Below are 21316 nucleotides of genomic sequence, written 5' to 3'. Positions count from 1 at the left end.
TATATATATATATATATTTAAGTATATATATATATTTATATATATATATATATATATATATATATATATATATATATTTAAGTATATATATATATTTATATATATATATATATATATATATTTATATATATATATATATATTAATATATATATATATATATATATAATATATATATATATATATATATACATATACATATATATATATATATATATATATATATATATATATATATATATATATATATATATATATATATATATATTTACATTTTTTGTGTTAATAGTATTATTGTTATTACTATTGGTATTGTTATTATTGTTATATGTTTTATAAATACTAGTGTTGTTCCTATATAAATGTGTGTGTGTACTAAATGTTATATGATATCCTATTAATAATAATTACTTAACAAAAATGAAAAGAACAAGTTCAGCATAGTATATGAAAAAATATATGAAAAAATATCAATTAGTCTTAGCTGGAAATTTATCTCCTAAATGTTTAAATTTATCTTCATCAAGTTCTTGTTCTGACTCATCTGAAGAAATATTGGATGATAGTGGTAATGATGTTACTAAGTGTTCCCACAATTTTCACGAAATGATTACTTCAAGTAGCTATTCTCATTCTAATTTTGCAGAAGGATTGGATTCTTTAAAAATTTGTACTCAGAAAATGAAGGTACTTGTTGAATGAAGCAAACTGTGCCCTCCTCATTATTTTCATTGTTTAATAACATTTATGTATAATTTCTTTTTTAGTTTTTATTTTAGAATGTCTAATATAAATAGATATTGCAAACTTATAAGAGAGAAAAAACTAAATCGTGACATCAATTTGATATGTGAGTTAACTTATTTGTATTTTTTTTTCCAGAGCTTTTGTAGCCATGGCTCCAAACATTTGGGTTAGCAGATTTTTCTCAAATAATGCTATAATATCTCTATATAAAAATTTAAAGGTAAGGGTCAATTATCAAGCAGACTATGACTAGTGATAGGGATTAGCACATGTTAAACATTTTTATTTGTATATGTATGTGTGTGTGTATATATACATATATATATATATATATATATATATATATATATATATATATATATATATATATATATATACATATATATATATTTTTCTACATATACATATATATATATACATATATTTTCTACATATACATATATATATATATATATATATATTTTTCAGCGAAAAAGACAATGAGAAAAAATAATAATGCTGGTACTACTGTTAATGAAAATGCTTGTATTGAAATTCTATTTAATTATCTTTAATTTCAAAAAATTTAAAATGACACTGATATTTCTGGTGAATTTTGTTTTTGCAAATTTTATCTTTTAGGAGTTTTACTGTTATCACATAATCAAGATGAAGACAATATACTTATAGAAAACTTCAGAAACTTGATGAAGATGATCATTTTAATGTTGATAAAGGCAGGTGACTATTAAGAAAAATGAGGCATGTGTGCATTTGGTTTTTTTAAATACTATGTATAACTTATATTTATATTTATTACCTATATTTGAGTGTATATTAGTCTAATTTATCTTAAAACAGGATATTTGCACTTTAACAAGCAACAAAACACATAAATGAGATGGTTTTGAATCAACCTTTAAAGATTTCTATATTTATAAGCAAAAATCAATTAAGAGAGGATTTACATCCTGGTACAAATGCTAATGAAAATACTTGTGAATACTCGGGGTTCTGGGTCTTTCCAAAGTAATAACAATTTGCATTTAATGTAAAAGTTTATATTATTTAAAAAGTGCAATAGTATACTTGATGAGTTATGTTTCTTAATGGGTTTCATAAATTCATAAAGGGCGTCTCTAATTTAGGTTGAAGTAGGTGGCTCTAAAAAACACAATTTGAAAAGAAAAATGAAGGGTCGATTCCGTTTAAATGTACAGACACAAACAAGCGTGATTGATAAGGAAAAAAGCAATTTTACTTTTCCATCGAATCATCACTCCGGTTTTTTCAAACAGCATTTTTTATAGTGCATTTATTTAGGTACAATACAAAACAATAGACTAAGATAATCATTTATTTTGTCATTTATTATAAAACTTGTTTTTTCTTAAATAGATTAAGGTGAACAATTACCGATACAGGTCGACCAAAAACACAGACAAACAAAACCTTTCTCATGGATGATGCCATGTTTTAGCGTAAAATGATTGTGTCACACCATTACATAAAAAGAAATTTGGGCTACTGCATTAGTTTTTAGATAAAGATTTGAATGAAGTTAAATTTGAACAGGTTGAACCTCAATTGAAAAATTAGTAAAGTTCGAGACCCGACATTTAAGAAAAATTAAAAAGAACATTTGATGCTACTGGAATTGTTTGTAAAGATGCGAAAGTGTATTGTTATACGATTTTAGATTTTATAATGACGGAAGAGGTGATCAATCGAAATAAAATATTGTGTATGGTAACCATGTGCCAAACGTCTTTTATTAGCTTATTTTTAATTCTTTGTTTTTTTATTTTTATATTTATTTTTTGTTTGTAGTAAAATTGAAAAATAATTTACCTTACTTAAAAAACAAAAATAAAACAACAAAATTGTCGTAAATATAATGTAGTATATATGAAAAAAGGTTTACACAACTCGTGTTTGAAACCTTAGAAAACACGTGTTAAACTCCAGTTAAACTTCCCGTGAAGTCCACGTGTTTTTGGTTTACGCCTGGATCGTAACAAACACGTGTTTATACGGGTTTTAATTCCAAAATTAAAACCAGATGTGCCACCTGGGTTGGCAACTAGAATAAATGAGCACCTTAATAGTGAAAAATAATCTCATATATTTAATCACTTAAATTTATATCTTAATAGCAAAAATTTGGCTAACGGTGATTCTTTTGAGATTTTAGATAATACCCCAACCAAAGACAAATCAAAGTTAAAAGAAGCCCTCCACATTAAATGGGAAAGTCCCTCACTTAATAAACAAACTTTACATTACGCTATAAACTTATCTATTTAATTTTACTATCAGCTTTTTTTTTATTTATTTTTTGGCAGTTAGTTATTTTGATTGATTATTTACCGAGTTGATTTGTAATAAATATATTGGTTTATTATGTATAATTTTTTGTCCGTTAGTATTTCTCTGTAAAGACTTCTATTTTTTAATATTTATTTCAGAGTTTTGTATTATTGTAAAATAATCTTTTGAAAATGTAAATAAATTTTAAGAAACATGTCAAGAATAAAAAACATTGTGTTCTTTTAAAAATAATTACTTATTTTATGCTATTACGACTATTTTGAACATATAGATATTATATTTCAATTACTAAATTGCAAGTGTTAAATAATGTTAAATAAACTATTTGTATTGCAATTTATATTGCAAGTGTTAAATAATATTAAATATACTATTTGTATAGTTTAAGTTTTCTAAGCAATAATAACTGAATTACTGATTTCTACAATAATTAATAGTTCAAAATTATAAAGGCTATTGTTGTCAAGTATCTTGGTGAACGAAAAATTGTTCTTGCTAGTAATAGCAATATTGCAGACTTTTTAACTAATGGTAAGCTTATTTTTTAATGCACATTCTTTGTTTATTCAATCTTCAAGTTCTAAACAATGGATGAGTTATTTAATTTAAAATTATACTTTTTAGCATCTAAGAAGTTTAGTAACAGTGATATAAGTGGCATCATGTGGAATGGAAGTAAAGTTCATTCTGAAACATTTGTTGCCATTTTAAGTAAACAAAATCTGGAAGTTGAAGTTGTATCCTTAGCAAAAAATAATGAGCTCAGCACTTTTGGTCTAAGTTTAAAGGGATTTTCTCCCTTTAAACTTTGAACAAACTTTAAAGTTTCATTCGATTTTCACAAACAACAATCCATTATTCCTCAACTTCCGACTGAATCTACATTATACATAAGACTCCAAATATGAAGAAGATGTACTTGAGGATTTATATGTGTCTTTAAAATTGCAAAATTCCATTTTAATATAAACTGCTCCACAAGTTGCTGAACCACCAAAATCAAGTGCTGAAACACCTGCATCTCAAAAAGTAATTTTATCTTGTTATAATTGTAGTTTTCAAACAAGTAAACAATATGTAATGATATCACAATTTCACGATTTTCAATTTTTGAATGAGAATAGAAAAGATCAACTTGCTTGATCAACATTAGCTCTTCATTTGCGAGAAAAAAATCGATGCTCTGAAAATGTGGTCAACATTATTTTTTCAAACTTGCAAAATATTTTTAATAATAAATCACAAAAGAAAAGAGTTTTCTACAATTTGTAAATAACTATCAACGGAATATCTTAGAACAAGATACTTTCAAACTGCTTTTAAAATGTAGTTTGAAAATATCTTGGTCTTAGATACTCATAATTTTACATGGATGTTTTATTCCATTTAAGGGAACGCTTCAGTTTATTTTTACATCAAATGAATATGATAAGTTTCTAGAGTATTCTTCAGAAATATCTATCTCATTGTATTCAGATGATTTAGGTGTAACTAATCCAATAGGCAAATCTAGAGGAAAACACAAGCTGTGAGTTTTACATTTTATAGAAAGTAAACCTTTCTCAATATTCCATTAAGCAATAACTGGTTGTAAATCTGTTAAGGTAAAAAACTTTATGAAATCTCTTCTTCTTGACTTTGTACAACCTCTAAATGAACTATCATCGATTGATTGCTCAACTTAAACTAATGCTAACAATAAAAAATTCATTATAAAGTTTAAACACTTTATTGGCGATTCATTAACTTGTAATGCAATTGCTGGTTTTAAAGAGGGTTTTAGCAAGAAAGTTGTGAGGTGCTGCAGAGTGTGTAATTCAACCAGGTCACAAATATTAGTTTATAATATACTTTCTCAGTGTAAATTAAGGAGTTTAGAGGAACACAAGATGAGAACTACATAAGTCTAATCTTCCCAGAGCTGAACGTTTAAAATAGTCAAAACTATATGGCATTCAATCTAACAGTGTTTTTATCAGAAATTAAGGTATATGACGTGACAAAGCAAATTCTTTTTGATCTAATGCATGATTTGTTAGAAGGTGTAATACCTAGGCAGATGGAACTTTACTTAAACCTATTTTTGGGGTTTTGCAAGGTTTTTTTACAATAGATAGCTTAAACGATTTTGTAAAATTGTTTCAATACCCAAAAGACAGTGAAAAACCACCAGTAATAGTGGATTTGGTTATTAAGGGGAAATTTGGCAGTGCTCAAGTTCTTTTAATTTGTCGTAATTTACCAATTTTTTTAAGAAGTATCACTATTAATTGTCATTTCTCATGTCTTATTAAGCTGCTGTGTATTCTTCAAATGTGTCTCTCTCCAGTTACCACTAGGTTTATTTCATCTCTTAAGAAGAAGCAATTGCAGCCCATCATACTCTTTTTATCAATTTAAATCCAGATAAGTTTATACCAGAACTTCATTTTCTTATTCAATATCCTCAGCAATCCAGACAATTTGGTCCACTGCGATACCACATGTGTATGGCTTTATGGGTTTTGAGAGGAAAGTAATTGATTTAGTCTAATTTGTTTTATTTATTTTGTCAACTTTCAGTGGTGTACACTGGATTTTTAGATGTTTGAGTTTTGAAATTTACAGGCATTGTGCAAACTCTAAACTTTTGTATGTTTATGCTTATATCAAAAAATAATGTTTTGCAAAGAATTGGGGTGTTTAGAGCTTAAGAACAAAAAAACCCTAATTTTTGGGCCCACCCAGCCCTTAATGTGGAAGCAACGAGTTTATAAAATATTTTCTTTATTATTTTTATCTAAATTCATATTCATCAACAAATTTCAAGTTTCATGAAATAATCTCTTAGTGTTTAGTTTTTATGACCCTGCAATGTTTACAGCGCTCTCAAATTCAGAGGGGTTAAAACTTTATATGGTCATAGTTTTTAAAAAATAAGAGATTTTTTTGTTCCCAAACTTTGCAAAAAATATTTTATGCAAAGTTAAAGTCTTCTTGCATTTCTTTATATTTTTCCTCCATCCATTAATGGGTAAGAATCACGTCTTTGATACTATAATATTTATTTTTATTAAATTTTGTAATATTGATTATTTTAATATACTTTTTTGATCTCCTTTCTTTTCCTTTGTTTTTATATTTTACTTAAGATTTTTAAATTTGCTACTGCATACATAAATTGTTTGATTCAATTTATTTAATTTTCTATTTTTCTATTAGGAGTTCTTGTTCAAAAAGTTGCCTAATAACTATCGACAAAGACAATTTAGTAAATGTCATAGTTTAAAGGTAAAGCGATTTCCTCATTTTTCTGTTGTGAATATTTCCATCAATAATAGCAGCTAAGCAGTAAATCCAATTTTGTTCGAATCAGTTGTAGATAAAGAACAGCTATTACAAGATGTTGTAGTAAGATTTTATCTGTGTTTATTAATTTTTGTATAAAAATGATTTCTAATTCTAATATCAGAAATTATAGTCTAATTAAGTAAACTTAGGTACAAAAAATTTAGAAATATTATAATTAATATTAAGTGTCAGCTCGCTACTTTATTTTATTAAATAGCTATAAAATAAAGAATGTATATAACTCTTTGTGTCACCTAGAATGAATTTAATAAAAAAAAGCCATCACTTTCAAAACTGTCCATTTAATAACGAGACTTATAGTGTATTTCCAAAGTTACATATGCTCCTGGATTGTTGCTGGAGGAAGTGAATTGTTTGTACCCTATTTTTATTGACTCGTCTCTTACGTTTCAAAACATGTCAGTTTGGATTTCTCCTGATTTGCAAACCCACACTGAAAGGTTTAATGCTGCTCCAGAAATCACTAACTTCTAAGAACACAACTGATAAGTTGTTTATGAAAATTGATGTGAACTTTATTTGTTTTTTTTGTTTGGTATTAAGCCAGTTCTATAAAATACAAACATTGATTTAAATCCATTTTAAATGTATTAATAATAGTTTTTTTTAATGGTTGCAATAATTATTTTGTATTTATAATATTTAGGGGGATTCAATACAATAAATTCTTAAGAGTGCCAAGCTTGTATGGTCCACAAGTTATCTATAATAAAACAGAATATGGAGTAAGGAGTCGTAGAGGTGTCGAGATGGATGTTCAGCCCTTGATCAGTACATGTGAAATGGTAGTTGTTTTGATGGCCGTTTACTATTTGTTAGATTTGACATATCCTTCTTGTTTTGGGCAGCTTCTGGGTTGTTTGCAAGATATTTGCGGCTTTGGACAAGCGGCTTTACTATCTAAAAAATGCATTTTTCTTTTGTAATCTTTTTACAGCGATGTGAAGTATTTTTGAAATAATAAATGTTAATAAGTTAATTTCTTCAATTATTTTGTAAATAATTTCAACGATTATGAAAAACAATTTAATATAAATATATTAGAAATTAATCTGCATCAATTTGTTTTATCTTTTAATTTAACTTTTACAAACATAAAAAGGTTCAATGTTAGTTTGTTTATTTAGCAGTTTCTGCTATTAATCATGTGTTTCAAAAAACATAATCTAAAATAAATAATTATAACTTGACATAGTGGGTAACATGACGGATAAATACCTCTTATGTCAGGTTTTAAACATAACGGTAAAATACGCGTTATATAACAGGAAGTTTTCCTCTCACATAACGGCTAATTGGCGTTATGTAACCGTTATGTTCAAGGCAATTTTGCTATAAAAAAATATAACGCTAAAACGGTTATGTTATTTTCGTACATATTAAGTATTAAATGTAATGGCAATAAACCGTTATGTGCAAGGAAATCTCCCGATATGTTTTTGAAAAATATGGCGGGTTTTTTATTTACTTTGTGTATATATATATATATATATATATATACATATATATATATATATATATATATATATATATATATATATATATATATATATATATATATATATATATATATATATATATATATATATATATAAACGCAAACCATTTAAAATTAACAAAATGCATGTTGACTACTAAAATATCCTAAATTCCCTAGTCAATGAATTTAAGTTTAATATTTGATTATTTATAGATTAGAGTAATTTAAACCTCACATTTGCCCTCATTTAGGGTTGGGGCTGCAAACTTTTTGGGGTAATTTTTGTTTCCTATCACTGATTATGGCAAATTTTAGTAATATATCCCTTTTTAATATAAGCATAAACCTACATAAATACAAGGTCTTTACAATGCTTGAATTTGTTATTACTAAAACATCATAAAATCCTTCGCCAACAAAATACTGCAACTATTATGCATCAAGATTAAATATAAATAAAATTAAAGCTCATTATAGCTTGCTTTATTTATAAACATTTAAGATATCACCTTTGTACTTTTTCAAAATAACCTGTAAATATTCTAATGTGATAAAATATTTCATTAGGATATGAACAAGTCAAAATGAAAGCTTTCTACTGTTATAAAATACACATGCTTGATTTAATTTTTTTGAAAGATGAATTAACATTAGACTATTTTTTTAAGAAACAAAACGAAAAGAATGCTGTATCTGTTGCTCTCTTTTTTTTGTTTTAATTTATCAACATTTGCGTAATTATAACATTCCCCCCAGCCCCACCCCAATAACTCAAATCATCTAACGCATTTTATTCCTCTTTTTAGTGGTTTTCAGCTTTATATTCAGAGTTATTTTAGGAAAAGAACATTTAAAACCACTCTTAAGAGTTGATAGATACGAGATGAAAACTGAGAAAAAGAGATAAAAAGCACTGAAAATGAATTAAGCCACTTTTTCAACTTTATCAAAATTATTTTGTCTCAACCAGATTACTAGTAACGTTTTTTGAAAGTATTTTAATATTTTTATTCAATGTTCCCCACACATGACAGAAATTTAGAATGTAAAAGAGTTTCTCATTTCACATACACATAACATGTATATATCTTAAGCAATACACTTGCATTTGTAATACACGAGAGGCAACATTTATTATTTTATGGAAATTTTCTCACCCAACCCATACTTAATAAGACCCCCATTCAATTAAATTTTACTTTTTAATTATAAAATAAAATCGTCAAATAAAAAATTAAAGTTTCCAAACTATTTCTTGTAAATGGAGTTATACCAATTCCTAAATTAGAATAATTTTTGCTCCTTAAGAGCTTTTATAGGGTGGGCACACTGTAATATATTTTTTATCATAGAATGAGGAAAAAAACCACTAACTTTCTTGTTAAAGACGTTAAAAAAGTAATTTCAAGCAAAGAAAGGAATTCAACTTTATTATTAAAAACCTTACGAAAGTGATCTCAAGATTTTTATAAAATACTTATATTCATAATTTCAAAACAAAGCATTGAAAAAAAGACTCTTCAGTCATTTTTATAACATTTTACTTATGATAATACAAAACATTCTTTGTCTAAGAAAAACTTATTAGTGTTTTACTATACTCCATACTTAGAAAATCATAACTTTTAAAGATTATTACTTATCTCGACTTGTGCAAACAATTTATGCATTTTTAATTTAAGTTTCGTTTCCTAAAGACAAATCTTTTAATAAACTCTAAATTAAATAACATATAAAACAAAATACCTGAAAAAAAGTTAACCTAAAATGACTATAACTACATCGCCACTTTCAACATTTAAAAATCAAGTAATGATCACACTTGAATGATTTGGCTTCTGACATATATAACTGTTATGTATTTATTTGTATAACTTTTTGTATTTTTATATAATTTAAAATAATACAACTAAACTTAACATAAAACAACTTTTTTTTTATATAACTTAACATAATACAACTTAAGAATATTTAAAACACTTGCTCAACGTTGTTAAACAAATCAAATTTAAAAACACAAAGTATAGCTTTTTTTTTAAATTAAATTAAAACTATAAAAAATCTTAGTTTAACAAAAAATATTTTCTTTGCCCTAAGAACAGGCTATTTTATAAATTACTTATTTAAATAAAAACAAGGTATAAATTTCTATATATTTTTTATTTTATTTAATATCTATATGATTATCAAAAATGACTCCAAAAACTTACCCAAAATAGAATACAAAAGAATAGATTTTTCATTGGGTTTTTTTAAAGGATTCAGTTCAACAAGAAACTTTAATAAGCTATTTTGGCTTTTGTTAGCTAATCCACAAATCATCGATAAACAACTCTTTAGCTTATCATTAGCTATAATCTGATCACAACTCAAGCAATTATATGCATAAACAGATGCACAAAACTCCATTATTGTCAAATGTGCGAATTGATAATAACAATCCAGATCTGTATCAATCTTTTCTATAAATCCAAAAAACCTACCTTCATTTTTATCAAAGTCATCAATAAAAGTTTCAATTTCTTCTTTGGAAAAAATTATTTTATTTTCAACAAACAATTGATAAGCAATCTTACAAATATTTAAAATATATACTTTATTAGATTTTTTTTTCATTATCTGATAAATCATTTCATTGTTTTTGATGATGTGTTTTCGCAAAAAGTATAAAAAAATATTTGCATACAAATCTGTCATTGTTAAGAAAGAATTTGTCTTTACTTTTTTTGAATCACTTATAATTTTACACATGGAAGATAAATAAAAGGGAACAGATGCCATGGCTTTTGCAATAGGAGATTCTTTTAAAGTTGCTTTTACAATTTCTTTATTTTCTTCTGAAACATGATTTTCTAAATAATTCGTTATTCCATTTTCGTTAAACCCCATTATTTGAATGGTTAACTTATCAGTATGATCTGTATATATACTTTGGTATTGATCAATTGCATAAACTCTACCAGCGACTACATGTTTGTAATTTTGAATTTCAGTTAAAACTTTGACGATTGGATATTTACACTCTAATCTTGGATTTGATAACTCATTGAAATATTTAAACTCATCTAATCCATCAATTAGAAAAAGTGCATTATGAATACTAATATTAAAGTTATTTATAATATCTTTGTAGAAAACACTTAGTAAATCATTTACATTAGAAATATTTGTATATTTATTAATCCTCTTGCATTCCAAATAAAAAACAAGTTCAACATTTTTCCAAATTAAATCATTTGACCAATCAAGCAAACATTTTCTAAGCAACCATGTTTTCCCAATACCAGCTATTCCAGATATTAATATTACAGATTTTTCATTCATAAATACTTTACTATATGGAATTGAAGTATAACGCACTTGTTTTTCAAGAAATTCCTTTCGTTCAACACTAAAAACAGCGTCTCTTAGGGTTTTTGCTGCATCAACAATACATAGATCAACAAACTTATGCATTAGATCAACATTTTCAGGTGCTTTTAATAGTGGTTGAAGTTCATTAATTTCCACATAATATTTTAGATAAAATTTTTTTAGTTCAGCAGACACCCTCGACAAATCTAAATAAAACAAAACAACTTTTAGTAAAGTCATCATCATGACTTAGCTAATGTTCATGTTCATGACAATGACGATCATTATTATTATAAAATATGTATAATAGTTTTAATTTTATACTTGACATTTCTTATAAATGTAATCACCTAAATAATTATTTTAAATTTAATTTTTATTGATTTTAAATTGAAGTTACTTGGGGTTAAATTTTTATTTGTTTTTAAGTCTGAAGAAGTTTTTACTTGAGCCTTAAATTATTACTTCTAACAAACTCCTTAATTTAATCTCAAAACTTCTAAAAATACTTTTGATTTAAAATCGATTAAAATTATTTAAAACTTTTTTATTTGAAATATATTTATGGTTTCATTTTAAACAAAGTTCTTATAAAAGGTTAGCTAAAGTTAAACAACTTTGTCTAAATTTTTTTACTTGTTTACGAAAAGTTTTCAAAAATATTATCTATTAAATAAAACAATTAGCCGTTAATCTAATATTAATCAAATTGAGAACTTTAGTAGCAACACTAGTTCTTGCATGTAATAAATTATATACTATACTCGTGGGATTTTACTCCAGAAAGACTATACATAGACAGTTGTAGACAGATGTACAATAGAAAGTAAAATGTGTACCTACTTCTTCTACGTAAGATTTAATTTTTTACTGGACATCTGTCCAATTTTAATAATCTAATACTCACACTTAATCTTACTAGTTAAATCTTCCTTTCTTCTCTCAGGCTATTACGGCTCAAAGTGGGAATCTTGTTTTTTAAAAAGGTGCTAAATTATAAAATGCTATTTGATTACTAAATTTGTCTAAATCTGTTTGTGTTTTTTGCTCTCATTTCTAGCTACTTCAGCAGCAACTAATAAATAGTAACCAAATAATATGCTTTTCAGCTGTACATAAATCACAACAGCAACAAAGTTAAACTTTAGTGGGATTTACAACTTGAATTAGGTAAATAAATAAAGAGTTTTCACACGTAACTGGATCTTAGTCTCATAAGTGACATATATTTAACTTGATTCTACTTTAATTTTAAATTTTAAAATAAAACGAATATAGATAACTGTAAAAAGGTTTACTTAAAAAATTAGATTTCAGTTTTTATGCAAACTTTTGATATTTGTTAACAAATTTGTTAACAAATATCAAAAGTTTGCATAAAAACTGAAATCTAATTCTTTAAGTAAACTTTTTTACAGTTATCTAAACTTGTTTTGATTAAATATTTTAAATTATTCTTTTTGATATTTGTTAACAAATATCTAAAAAGATAATAAGAAGAAACAAAATGCCGAAATAACTTTTTTTGGCCAAATAGAAGGTCAATTTAAGGCAGATCAGCATCAAGAAGCAGCCAACTCTGGAGATATAAACATCCATGAACGACACTGTGTCTGATGCCTGCTCAATCAGAACCATTTACCAGTGAAAAGCAAATACATTCAGTAGACAATATGATTCAGGTCCAACTGCTAAAAAACCACTTAATTGAAACACCAGCTTCTTCAACCATTAAAGTTGAAGCATCAACTTCTTTAGTCTTCATTAAAAAAGACTTTCATTGAAGTTGAGTTCAATGAAGTCAACTTCATTGAAGATAACTACAAAGAAAGTCTTATATTTAGACAATATGAAGACACTGATTTAAAAGATGATGAACATCAACTCAATCACATCTCCAGCGGCTCAATTCAGAGTTTTGACGATGATAATAAGATTTTCTGAATTTAAACAAAAACAACTTTAATTTAAGGTGTAGGTATTTATTCATTAGACTTACTTATATATTTTATAGTCTTAGCCATATACCAAAGTTTTACTACATCCATTTATTTACTATGATATTTAGGCAATTTTTTTTTTTTTTTTTTTTTTTTTTTTTGTTATTCACCTCCTCAAGGCCATGAAGGCCACTACAGATGAGGAGGCTACTCAATAATGGTTATAACCCTCTCTCAACTCTATAACTCCGAAACACGAACCTCGACGAACAAGGCCGCTGCGCGGAGAAACAAGTTGAATTAAAATAAGTTTTAAAATAAGAATTAAAACAAGTTGAATTAAAAACATTGTAATATAAAGATAATGTTAAAATATAAGTGTTAAAAGTTCTTTCATTTTTAGGTCTTTATTTATAATAGTTATTAATAGTAAAATTTAGAACCAAAATAAAAAATGATTTTTGAACTGTAAAGACATCAATCAAATTTTTGATAGAAATTTATAAACAACTTATATATCAAATTGAAAAATAACATCGTTTATTTTCGAAAACATCTTGTAGTTAGTGCAACAATAACAGCAGAATAAGGTATCAAAAAGTTAAAGGTAAAAAAAAGAAATTTATTCCTCTACATAGCAGGAAATAATTTCTATGTAAAAAACAGGAATCACAAAGGTTGCATTTATTTAAAGTGCAAAAACTATAAATAATGTTGGAACTTTAAAAATACACAAAGGAAGTGATTTACTTGAGACAATGCGAGGCCACTCCAAAACAGAAGATTTTAACCAAATGCAATGGAAAAAGTGAGACTGAAAGCTGCAACTGCAAAAACTCCATTATGCCAGATTTATATGGAAATCATTCAAGACTGTCGTGAAAATGTACATACCACTTAAAATATGAATAGATACATAGTGATGTTGAAAAACTCAGTATAGTGTATATCACAACAGTGCAGAAAAAACAACATTTGCAATAACTGAGTCAAATCCATTTATCAACATTCTGAAAGGAATTGTAAAATTTGAAGACCAGCTGGTCATACTGTTTTGTACATCAGCACTCAGCACTACTAAAAATACATTTTTTTGCAATTTTTACTTGCTTTTTTTGGCATAATTTTGAAACAGCTTTATTTTAATTCTAGCTAGCAAACAATCAGGGATATTTGACCGGGGCCGGGTTCAGGTTTATAAATCATAACCAAGCCAGGGGTTATGGCTGGATCTTCCTAAATCTTGACAAACCCTATAAATGAAATAAATATTTCGTCTTCGATTTAAATTCATGTTTATAAATAAATATAGGTGAATATATATTAGGGTGATTCAAAAAACAAATTTTTTTGAAATTTTCTGCTGCCACCCCCTAAATGTGTTCTATGTAATAAATTAATACTAAATTTAAAAAATTTTTCAATTAGAAAAAATTTTAGGGGTTGCAAAAGACCCTTCATCAGGCGGGTCCCTAATATTTTTTAAAAAAAAGTTCTTCAAAGGCATATCATGTTGGGTCTCAAAGTAAGTGAAATTTTATAAAAATTCTAAAAATAATTATCATTTTATATAAAGATTATTTTTTTAAATTTTATGGATTAAAAACTACCATTTTTTAACAAAAAGTAAAAAAGTACATACTTTCATAGTTTTTTTAAATAAACTTTTTTAATTTGTGTTTCCATTAATTTTTTTTACTATTTTTGAAAAAAGTCCTTAGAAACGGAACTTTACCCAACTGAATCAAAAAACTGTGTCAAATACCCAAATAGCCAACGAAATTCGCAAAAAAACCAATTATAACTTGAAAAATCTTAGCCCTGGCTAATAACCCCTGCTAGAACTATTGTTTAGCTGGGGTCGGGGTTGTAATTAACTTCATATTTAAACAGGGCCGGGACTCACCTCCTAATTCTAGTATATTTTAAGTATATGATCATTATAAGAGCAAGTAATGTATAAAGACAAATTTTAATTTATATTTTCATAAAAACGAAATGAGCTAAAAGTTAATTAGAAATCTAGGTATACTGAATGGCAACATTTATTTGTCATGTTGAACTTCCTCACTACTGTGTTATACTTATTACTACAGGAACTTATTAAAGGAACTAGTCTTATAAGAAAATTACCATTTTAATTTTGATAATAGAAATATAAAAGTATATAATACCATGCCAATTTAATATATATAACTTGAAATAATAATATAACTTGAAATGCGCAAAAAGAAATAAGTGAACTTTTAAGGTTTTTTGAGCATTTGTATATTGTTTAGTAATTTATTACAAATAGGTCCTAATGAAAAAAAGGCCTTTACTGTACTTAATTTCCAGAAAAATTTATAAATTTTGAATAATTTATATCTTTTATTACCTTTAAATGGCCATCAATTAAAAGCCTTCCCAGAAAAAGGTGTGTGGTTTTTCGTCTTGCATGTCCACGCATGAGTATTTTAATTAAGACAACATAAGAATATTTACTATGCATTATTCCCATTTCATCTTAGATATTGTTGTCAAGTTTGGGGTCAATTTGGAAACTATCGTATTAACAAGTTGCTGTAGTCTCAGCATCCATCAATTAAAATAATACACTTTTGCTAACTACAGAATAAAAGTTTGTTAACTGCAACTGTTATGATTAATAAAACAATAAACATTTTATGCCTATTATAATAATATATAAAACATAATACGATATAGTATTTAAAACAATATCACTATATAAAACATTTAATGTCAATTTATTTAATGTCATTTATGCAGTTATTAAACAACTCAATGTTATCTTTATTTTATTAAACGAAATATTATAACTTTCAACATTATATCTTTGTTTCAATAATGTGTCTTGTAACTACAATTTTAAGAATTTTAGTTATTAATAGTTTTTTTGGTGATTAATAGTTAATGATCAGGTTTACCTGAACCATTTAAAAAGTGTAAATATATAATATTCCATATCTATTATAAATGTTGGAGAATTTTTATTCTTTATTCATAACTCATCGAGACTAGCTATATAAAAAGTTATTTATTAGTAACCATTTGTGAAAAATTGTGATGTTGCTATATCTATAAATCAAAACATACTTGGTAAATTCACCTAACTTCTTTTACTGTATTTAACTCTCTAAGCACAAACTGGCAACGAAAGTAAAGAAGGCTAGTTTAACTTTTTTCAAGATTTTTATTTTGATACAAACTTCTTATAAAACTAAAGTTCTGAAACTCAAACCCTAACAAACCATTAAAAAACTAACTAAAATTTTACTATATTATTAGATTTTGAAGAAAAAATCAAAATATCTGACATCTGATATGATATTATACGATTATAATAAACTTGAGTAACTTAAAGGGATCCCAAAGTGCTGAAACAAGTTGTGTTCGTATTAAAGAGAATCATGAAAAAAAAAAATGTCTAGGCACTTTTAGGATCCAGTTAAGCAGTAAAATATAAATGGGCATTTTGTTTGAATGTATTATTTTTAACCAACCAATGGTATGGAATTACATATTATGTAATTGACTTATGATAAGTCACTAAAACAAAACACAAATTGATAATTTTTAATTATGATATATTAAGGTAACATAAATAAAGGAAAAAAATGAATGAAGTTAATAATTTATTGGTAAACCACTCCTTAATGATACTAGGCTAACACAAAAATGGGTATTTAAAAAACTTTGTAGAAATTACAAAGTAAAAAAAAAAAATATTATTTTATTTAAATTAAATTGTAAAATAGATGAATAAAATAATGATTTATATAATAAAATACTATTAAAAAAAATTAGAGAAAGTTTGAAACTTTTTTTTAAAACTTTAATGCAATTTTCTTTAAGATAATTTTTTTTAACTGTTGTTCTTGTCAAATGTTAACCTTCATGAAATGATGTTGATAAAAAAATTATTTAATTTGTTAAAATTTAAAGGTTATGTATTTAATTTAATTTAATAAGAAAGTTTTAGCAGCCTAATGAATATCATACTATCAATAAATAAACATTGAAATAATATTTAACTAATATATAATAAATGTAGAGAAACAAAAGTAGAGTAAATGATGGGTAAATATCAACCAAATAAAAAAATTACCTTTATTGGCAGAAAACCTGGTAGATATTTCTGGTGATATTGAAGGCAGCCCATCAAGTTATAAAAAAAAATTCTGGTCTTGCATTTTAAATTTTACTTTTTGTCAACAAAATACGGAAAAACTTTCTGACAACCAGTTAGGGGTTATATATATATATATATATATATATATATATATATATATATATATATAATATATATATATACATATATATATATATATATATATATATATATATATATATATATATATATATATATATATATATATATATATATATATATATATATATATATATATATATATATATATATATATAATATATATATATGTATATATATATATATATATATATATATATATATATATATATATATATATATATATATATATATATATAACGGGTGGCCCAAGGTAAATGGCATAGGTAGTATTTTTATAACTTTGTTATTTTTTTAGCTAGAACACTGAATTTTTTTTTAAAAAGATTTATTATTAAATTCTCTATAAATCTGTTTTGATGGCTTTGCTTTATGGTTTTTAATTTTATTTATAGATAATGAAATCTAAGCTTGTACTTTCTAAATACCAAAATGGTGATGGTCCATAAAAATATTTGCTGATATTAAGGGTGTCGATGGGTTTTGAACAATAAGCCGGTGGTGTCAAATGATAAGAGAGACAAGCTCTATCAAGTTTCAATGTCCATCAGGTGTTCCAAGATCAGTTCGAACAAATACAAACATTCAAAAAATCAGAAGTTGTCTGAAACATAAAAAGAAGATTTCATCTCGAAAATTAGCTAATGAACTCAATATCTCCAGAACCAGTGTTCAAAGAATACTTCAAAAGGATCTCAATTTGCAGGCATACAAACACAGAGCTGAACCACTGATTACAAATGGTCAAAAAGTCAAGAGAATTAAATTTGCAAATTGGATAAGAAACCATTTTCGAAAAGAACAAACACTGAAAATTCTGTTTTCAGATGAAAAATTTTTTGATTTAAATGGTATGTACAATGCCCAAAATGATCGCATATGGTTCACTAATCGTAATGAAGCTGATAAAGATGGTGGTATTAAACAGAAACCAAAAATGCCCTCAAAAGGTAATGGTTTGGTTGGGAGCTTGTTCAAAAGGTGTTACACCATTGGTTATTTTGGACAAAGATACAGTTAATCATGACTGGTATATAAAAAAAGTGTTGCCAGTGGCCTTGAAATATGGAAACAAGATGTTTGGTGATGATTGGACATTCCAACAAGATGGAGCAACCTCACATACGCATCATTCTCAACTCAATTCATCAACTCATTCATCAACTCAACAATGGTGTCATGATAATTTTCCTGCTTTTATTGACAAAAACCACTGGCCTCCAAATTCACCCGATCTCAATCCTTTAGATTACTCAATATGGGATGAACTCATTCACCAAATAAAATGAAATAAAATTAAATCAAAATTAACATTATTTCAAGAACTTAAACGAGCTGTAAAAAACATTAGAGTAAAAGTAGCTTTAGAGAGTTGTACTAGTTGGACCAATCGCTTATATCGTATGTCAAAAAATAATGGAGACTATTTACATTAAATAAATCATGTCATTTTGTAGAGAATTTAATATTAAATCTTTAAAAAAAAAATTCACTTTTCTAGCTTAAAAAATAACAAAGTTATAATAAAAATACTACCTACTGCCATTTATCTTAGGCCACCCGTTATATATATATATATATATACATATATATATATATATTATATATATATATATATATATAGACATATATATATATATATATATATATATATATATATATATATATATATATATATATATATATATATATCTATATATATATATATACATTTTTCAAGAAAAATTCCCTGACTTTTCCAGATATTCCCTGATTTTCTAAACTTTAAAAACTTTTCCCTGGTTTTCTAGGTTTTCCCTGATTATATATTATAATATATATTAGAGATTTAAAAAAACTGTAAATTGGCCATTATACAATAAATATAAATATATACTTATAAGTATATTTCCAATATACATTTAATTAAATTGAACAAATTGCTCGGCAATTAACCCAATTTAAACCTCATCCCATCAGTCATTTGTTAAGTAAAATTGAAAGCAAAAAATTCTAAACAGAACCCAACATCACTAGTAAAACTTAGAAAAGCCATAATAGAAGAGTGGTATCATAAATAATGCCTAATATCATTAATCTCTTGTTGCCTCAATGCCCCATAAATAGAGGATGTTATAAAAGTTTGAGTAACCTATACAAAGTTCTAAAAATATATTTTAAATGGTGACTTTATTCATTTATATTTAAACTTATTGAATAAAAATTTCTCCTAATAAACACTTTTAATACTCCACTTGAGCAAAATTGTGTTGATGACATATAAATCATAATATACTTATACATCATATTCACTCAACTTTTTTTACTGTATTCATCTCACCAAAGTCAAGGTGGTCACTACAATAATAGATGCTGTTCTTATTTTTTCAATATTTTTTTACTATTGATACAAATTGATATTCTTTCAAAACTATAACTCTGAAACACAAACCTTAATAAAAAAGCCTGGTGCAAGAAATAATCCAAACAATCTAACATTTGATATATGAATATAACAAATTTGTATTACTCAAGAAGTAAAAAATTAATCAGCTGAAAAATCAGTTTAAAACTATTATTATAAGGCAACCAGTGATGTACATGAGCCACTGATACAACAAACAAAACTAATAGAAATTAAAAATAAATTCTTTTTCCTTTTTTTTAATAGAAAAAAAGATAAATATAATAATGATATTTGAATTTATAAAAAAATTTATAAATAATAATAATTTGTAATTTTATTTTTTATATAAAGTGTATAGACGAAATAAATGTAAAATAAAAAAGATGCAATTTTTTAAAATTACATTGTTTATTTTTAATTATGTTTGTATTTGGTTTACAACATGTTGAATTTTAAAAAAATGTTTTAGCTTTCCTATTTAACTTAAGTTTTAACAAAGAAATAAGAAGAACATTTGGAGTTGGAGAAAAATTTATACACAAAGATGTTGAAACTTGTATAAAATACAATCATTAGTAAAATTCTGGCGCTGTCTTCTATGTTGCCAAATATAGAAGAAAAGCAGGTATGAAATTTAATGTTTGCTTAAAAAGCCCTGATTTAGCAAGCTATTTGCAGGTGTAGAAAAAAATCAGCACCATATATTTCTGAGTCCACACTTTTTAGAAGAGCAATAGATTTTAAAAAGTGTTTACAAAAATGCCTTTCACCTCTTATCAAGTAATTATGTGTTCTTTTAAGATTCAAGTCATTATAGTAAACTGCTATGGAATGGCATTAAAAAAATGACACAAAAGTTGTCTGAAACAGCAAATTCTCAAACTGTCTAGAATTGAGAGTTATAGAAAAGTATTAGGCAATTATAAAAAAAAATAAAAAAAATAAAATAACTATGCGGAAACATAAAGGGTTTGAAAATTTCATTTAAAAAAGCATCCTATAGTTTTGATCCTTATCCAGTGTGCAAGCTTATGGATACTACCAAAACAAAAGTTCAAAACTTTATTAGATGTCTACAGGATTAAATTAATTTTTTTGAAACATTTTTTTTTTCATAATAATATATTAAAATTATAACTTATTTCTAAATAAAATTTAACCTTATTTCAATAGTGTTTTTACTTGCACATTTATTTTATACATATATTTTTTTATTATTTTGCTTTTTTTATTTTTATGTGATGTTCTTGTCAAGTTTTTTTTTTAGTTTTTTTATTTAATTCACCTCCTCAAGCTCGAGAAGGCCACTAAAGACGAGGAGGCTACTTAACTGTGGTTATAACCCTCTCTCAACTCAATAACTCCAAAGCACAAACCTTGACGAACAAGGCCGCTGTGCGGAGAAACAAGATGAGCGCGGTACTACCAGGAAGGTGGTGGGGATAGAACTCGGAACCTCTTGCTTATGAAGTGAGTGCTC

General features: G+C 25.6%; 1 protein-coding gene across 1 annotated transcript in view; it reads right to left on the bottom strand.

The window, feature by feature from the left end:
* Positions 1–21316, bottom strand: part of LOC136075147 (NACHT, LRR and PYD domains-containing protein 6-like) — a 53787-nt gene that overhangs the window by 10601 nt on the left and 21870 nt on the right. Inside the window, exon 4 of the mRNA XM_065787498.1 lies at positions 10097–11446. Within this exon, the coding sequence (XP_065643570.1) occupies positions 10097–11446 (1350 nt within the window). The remainder of the gene's footprint in view (positions 1–10096; positions 11447–21316) is intronic.

The sequence above is a fragment of the Hydra vulgaris genome, chromosome 01 (genome assembly GCF_038396675.1).
Source record: "Hydra vulgaris chromosome 01, alternate assembly HydraT2T_AEP".
NCBI lineage: Eukaryota > Metazoa > Cnidaria > Hydrozoa > Anthoathecata > Hydridae > Hydra > Hydra vulgaris.
The sequence above is the reverse complement of the archived record's forward strand: the minus strand, read 5'-3'. Positions and strand labels throughout refer to the sequence as shown.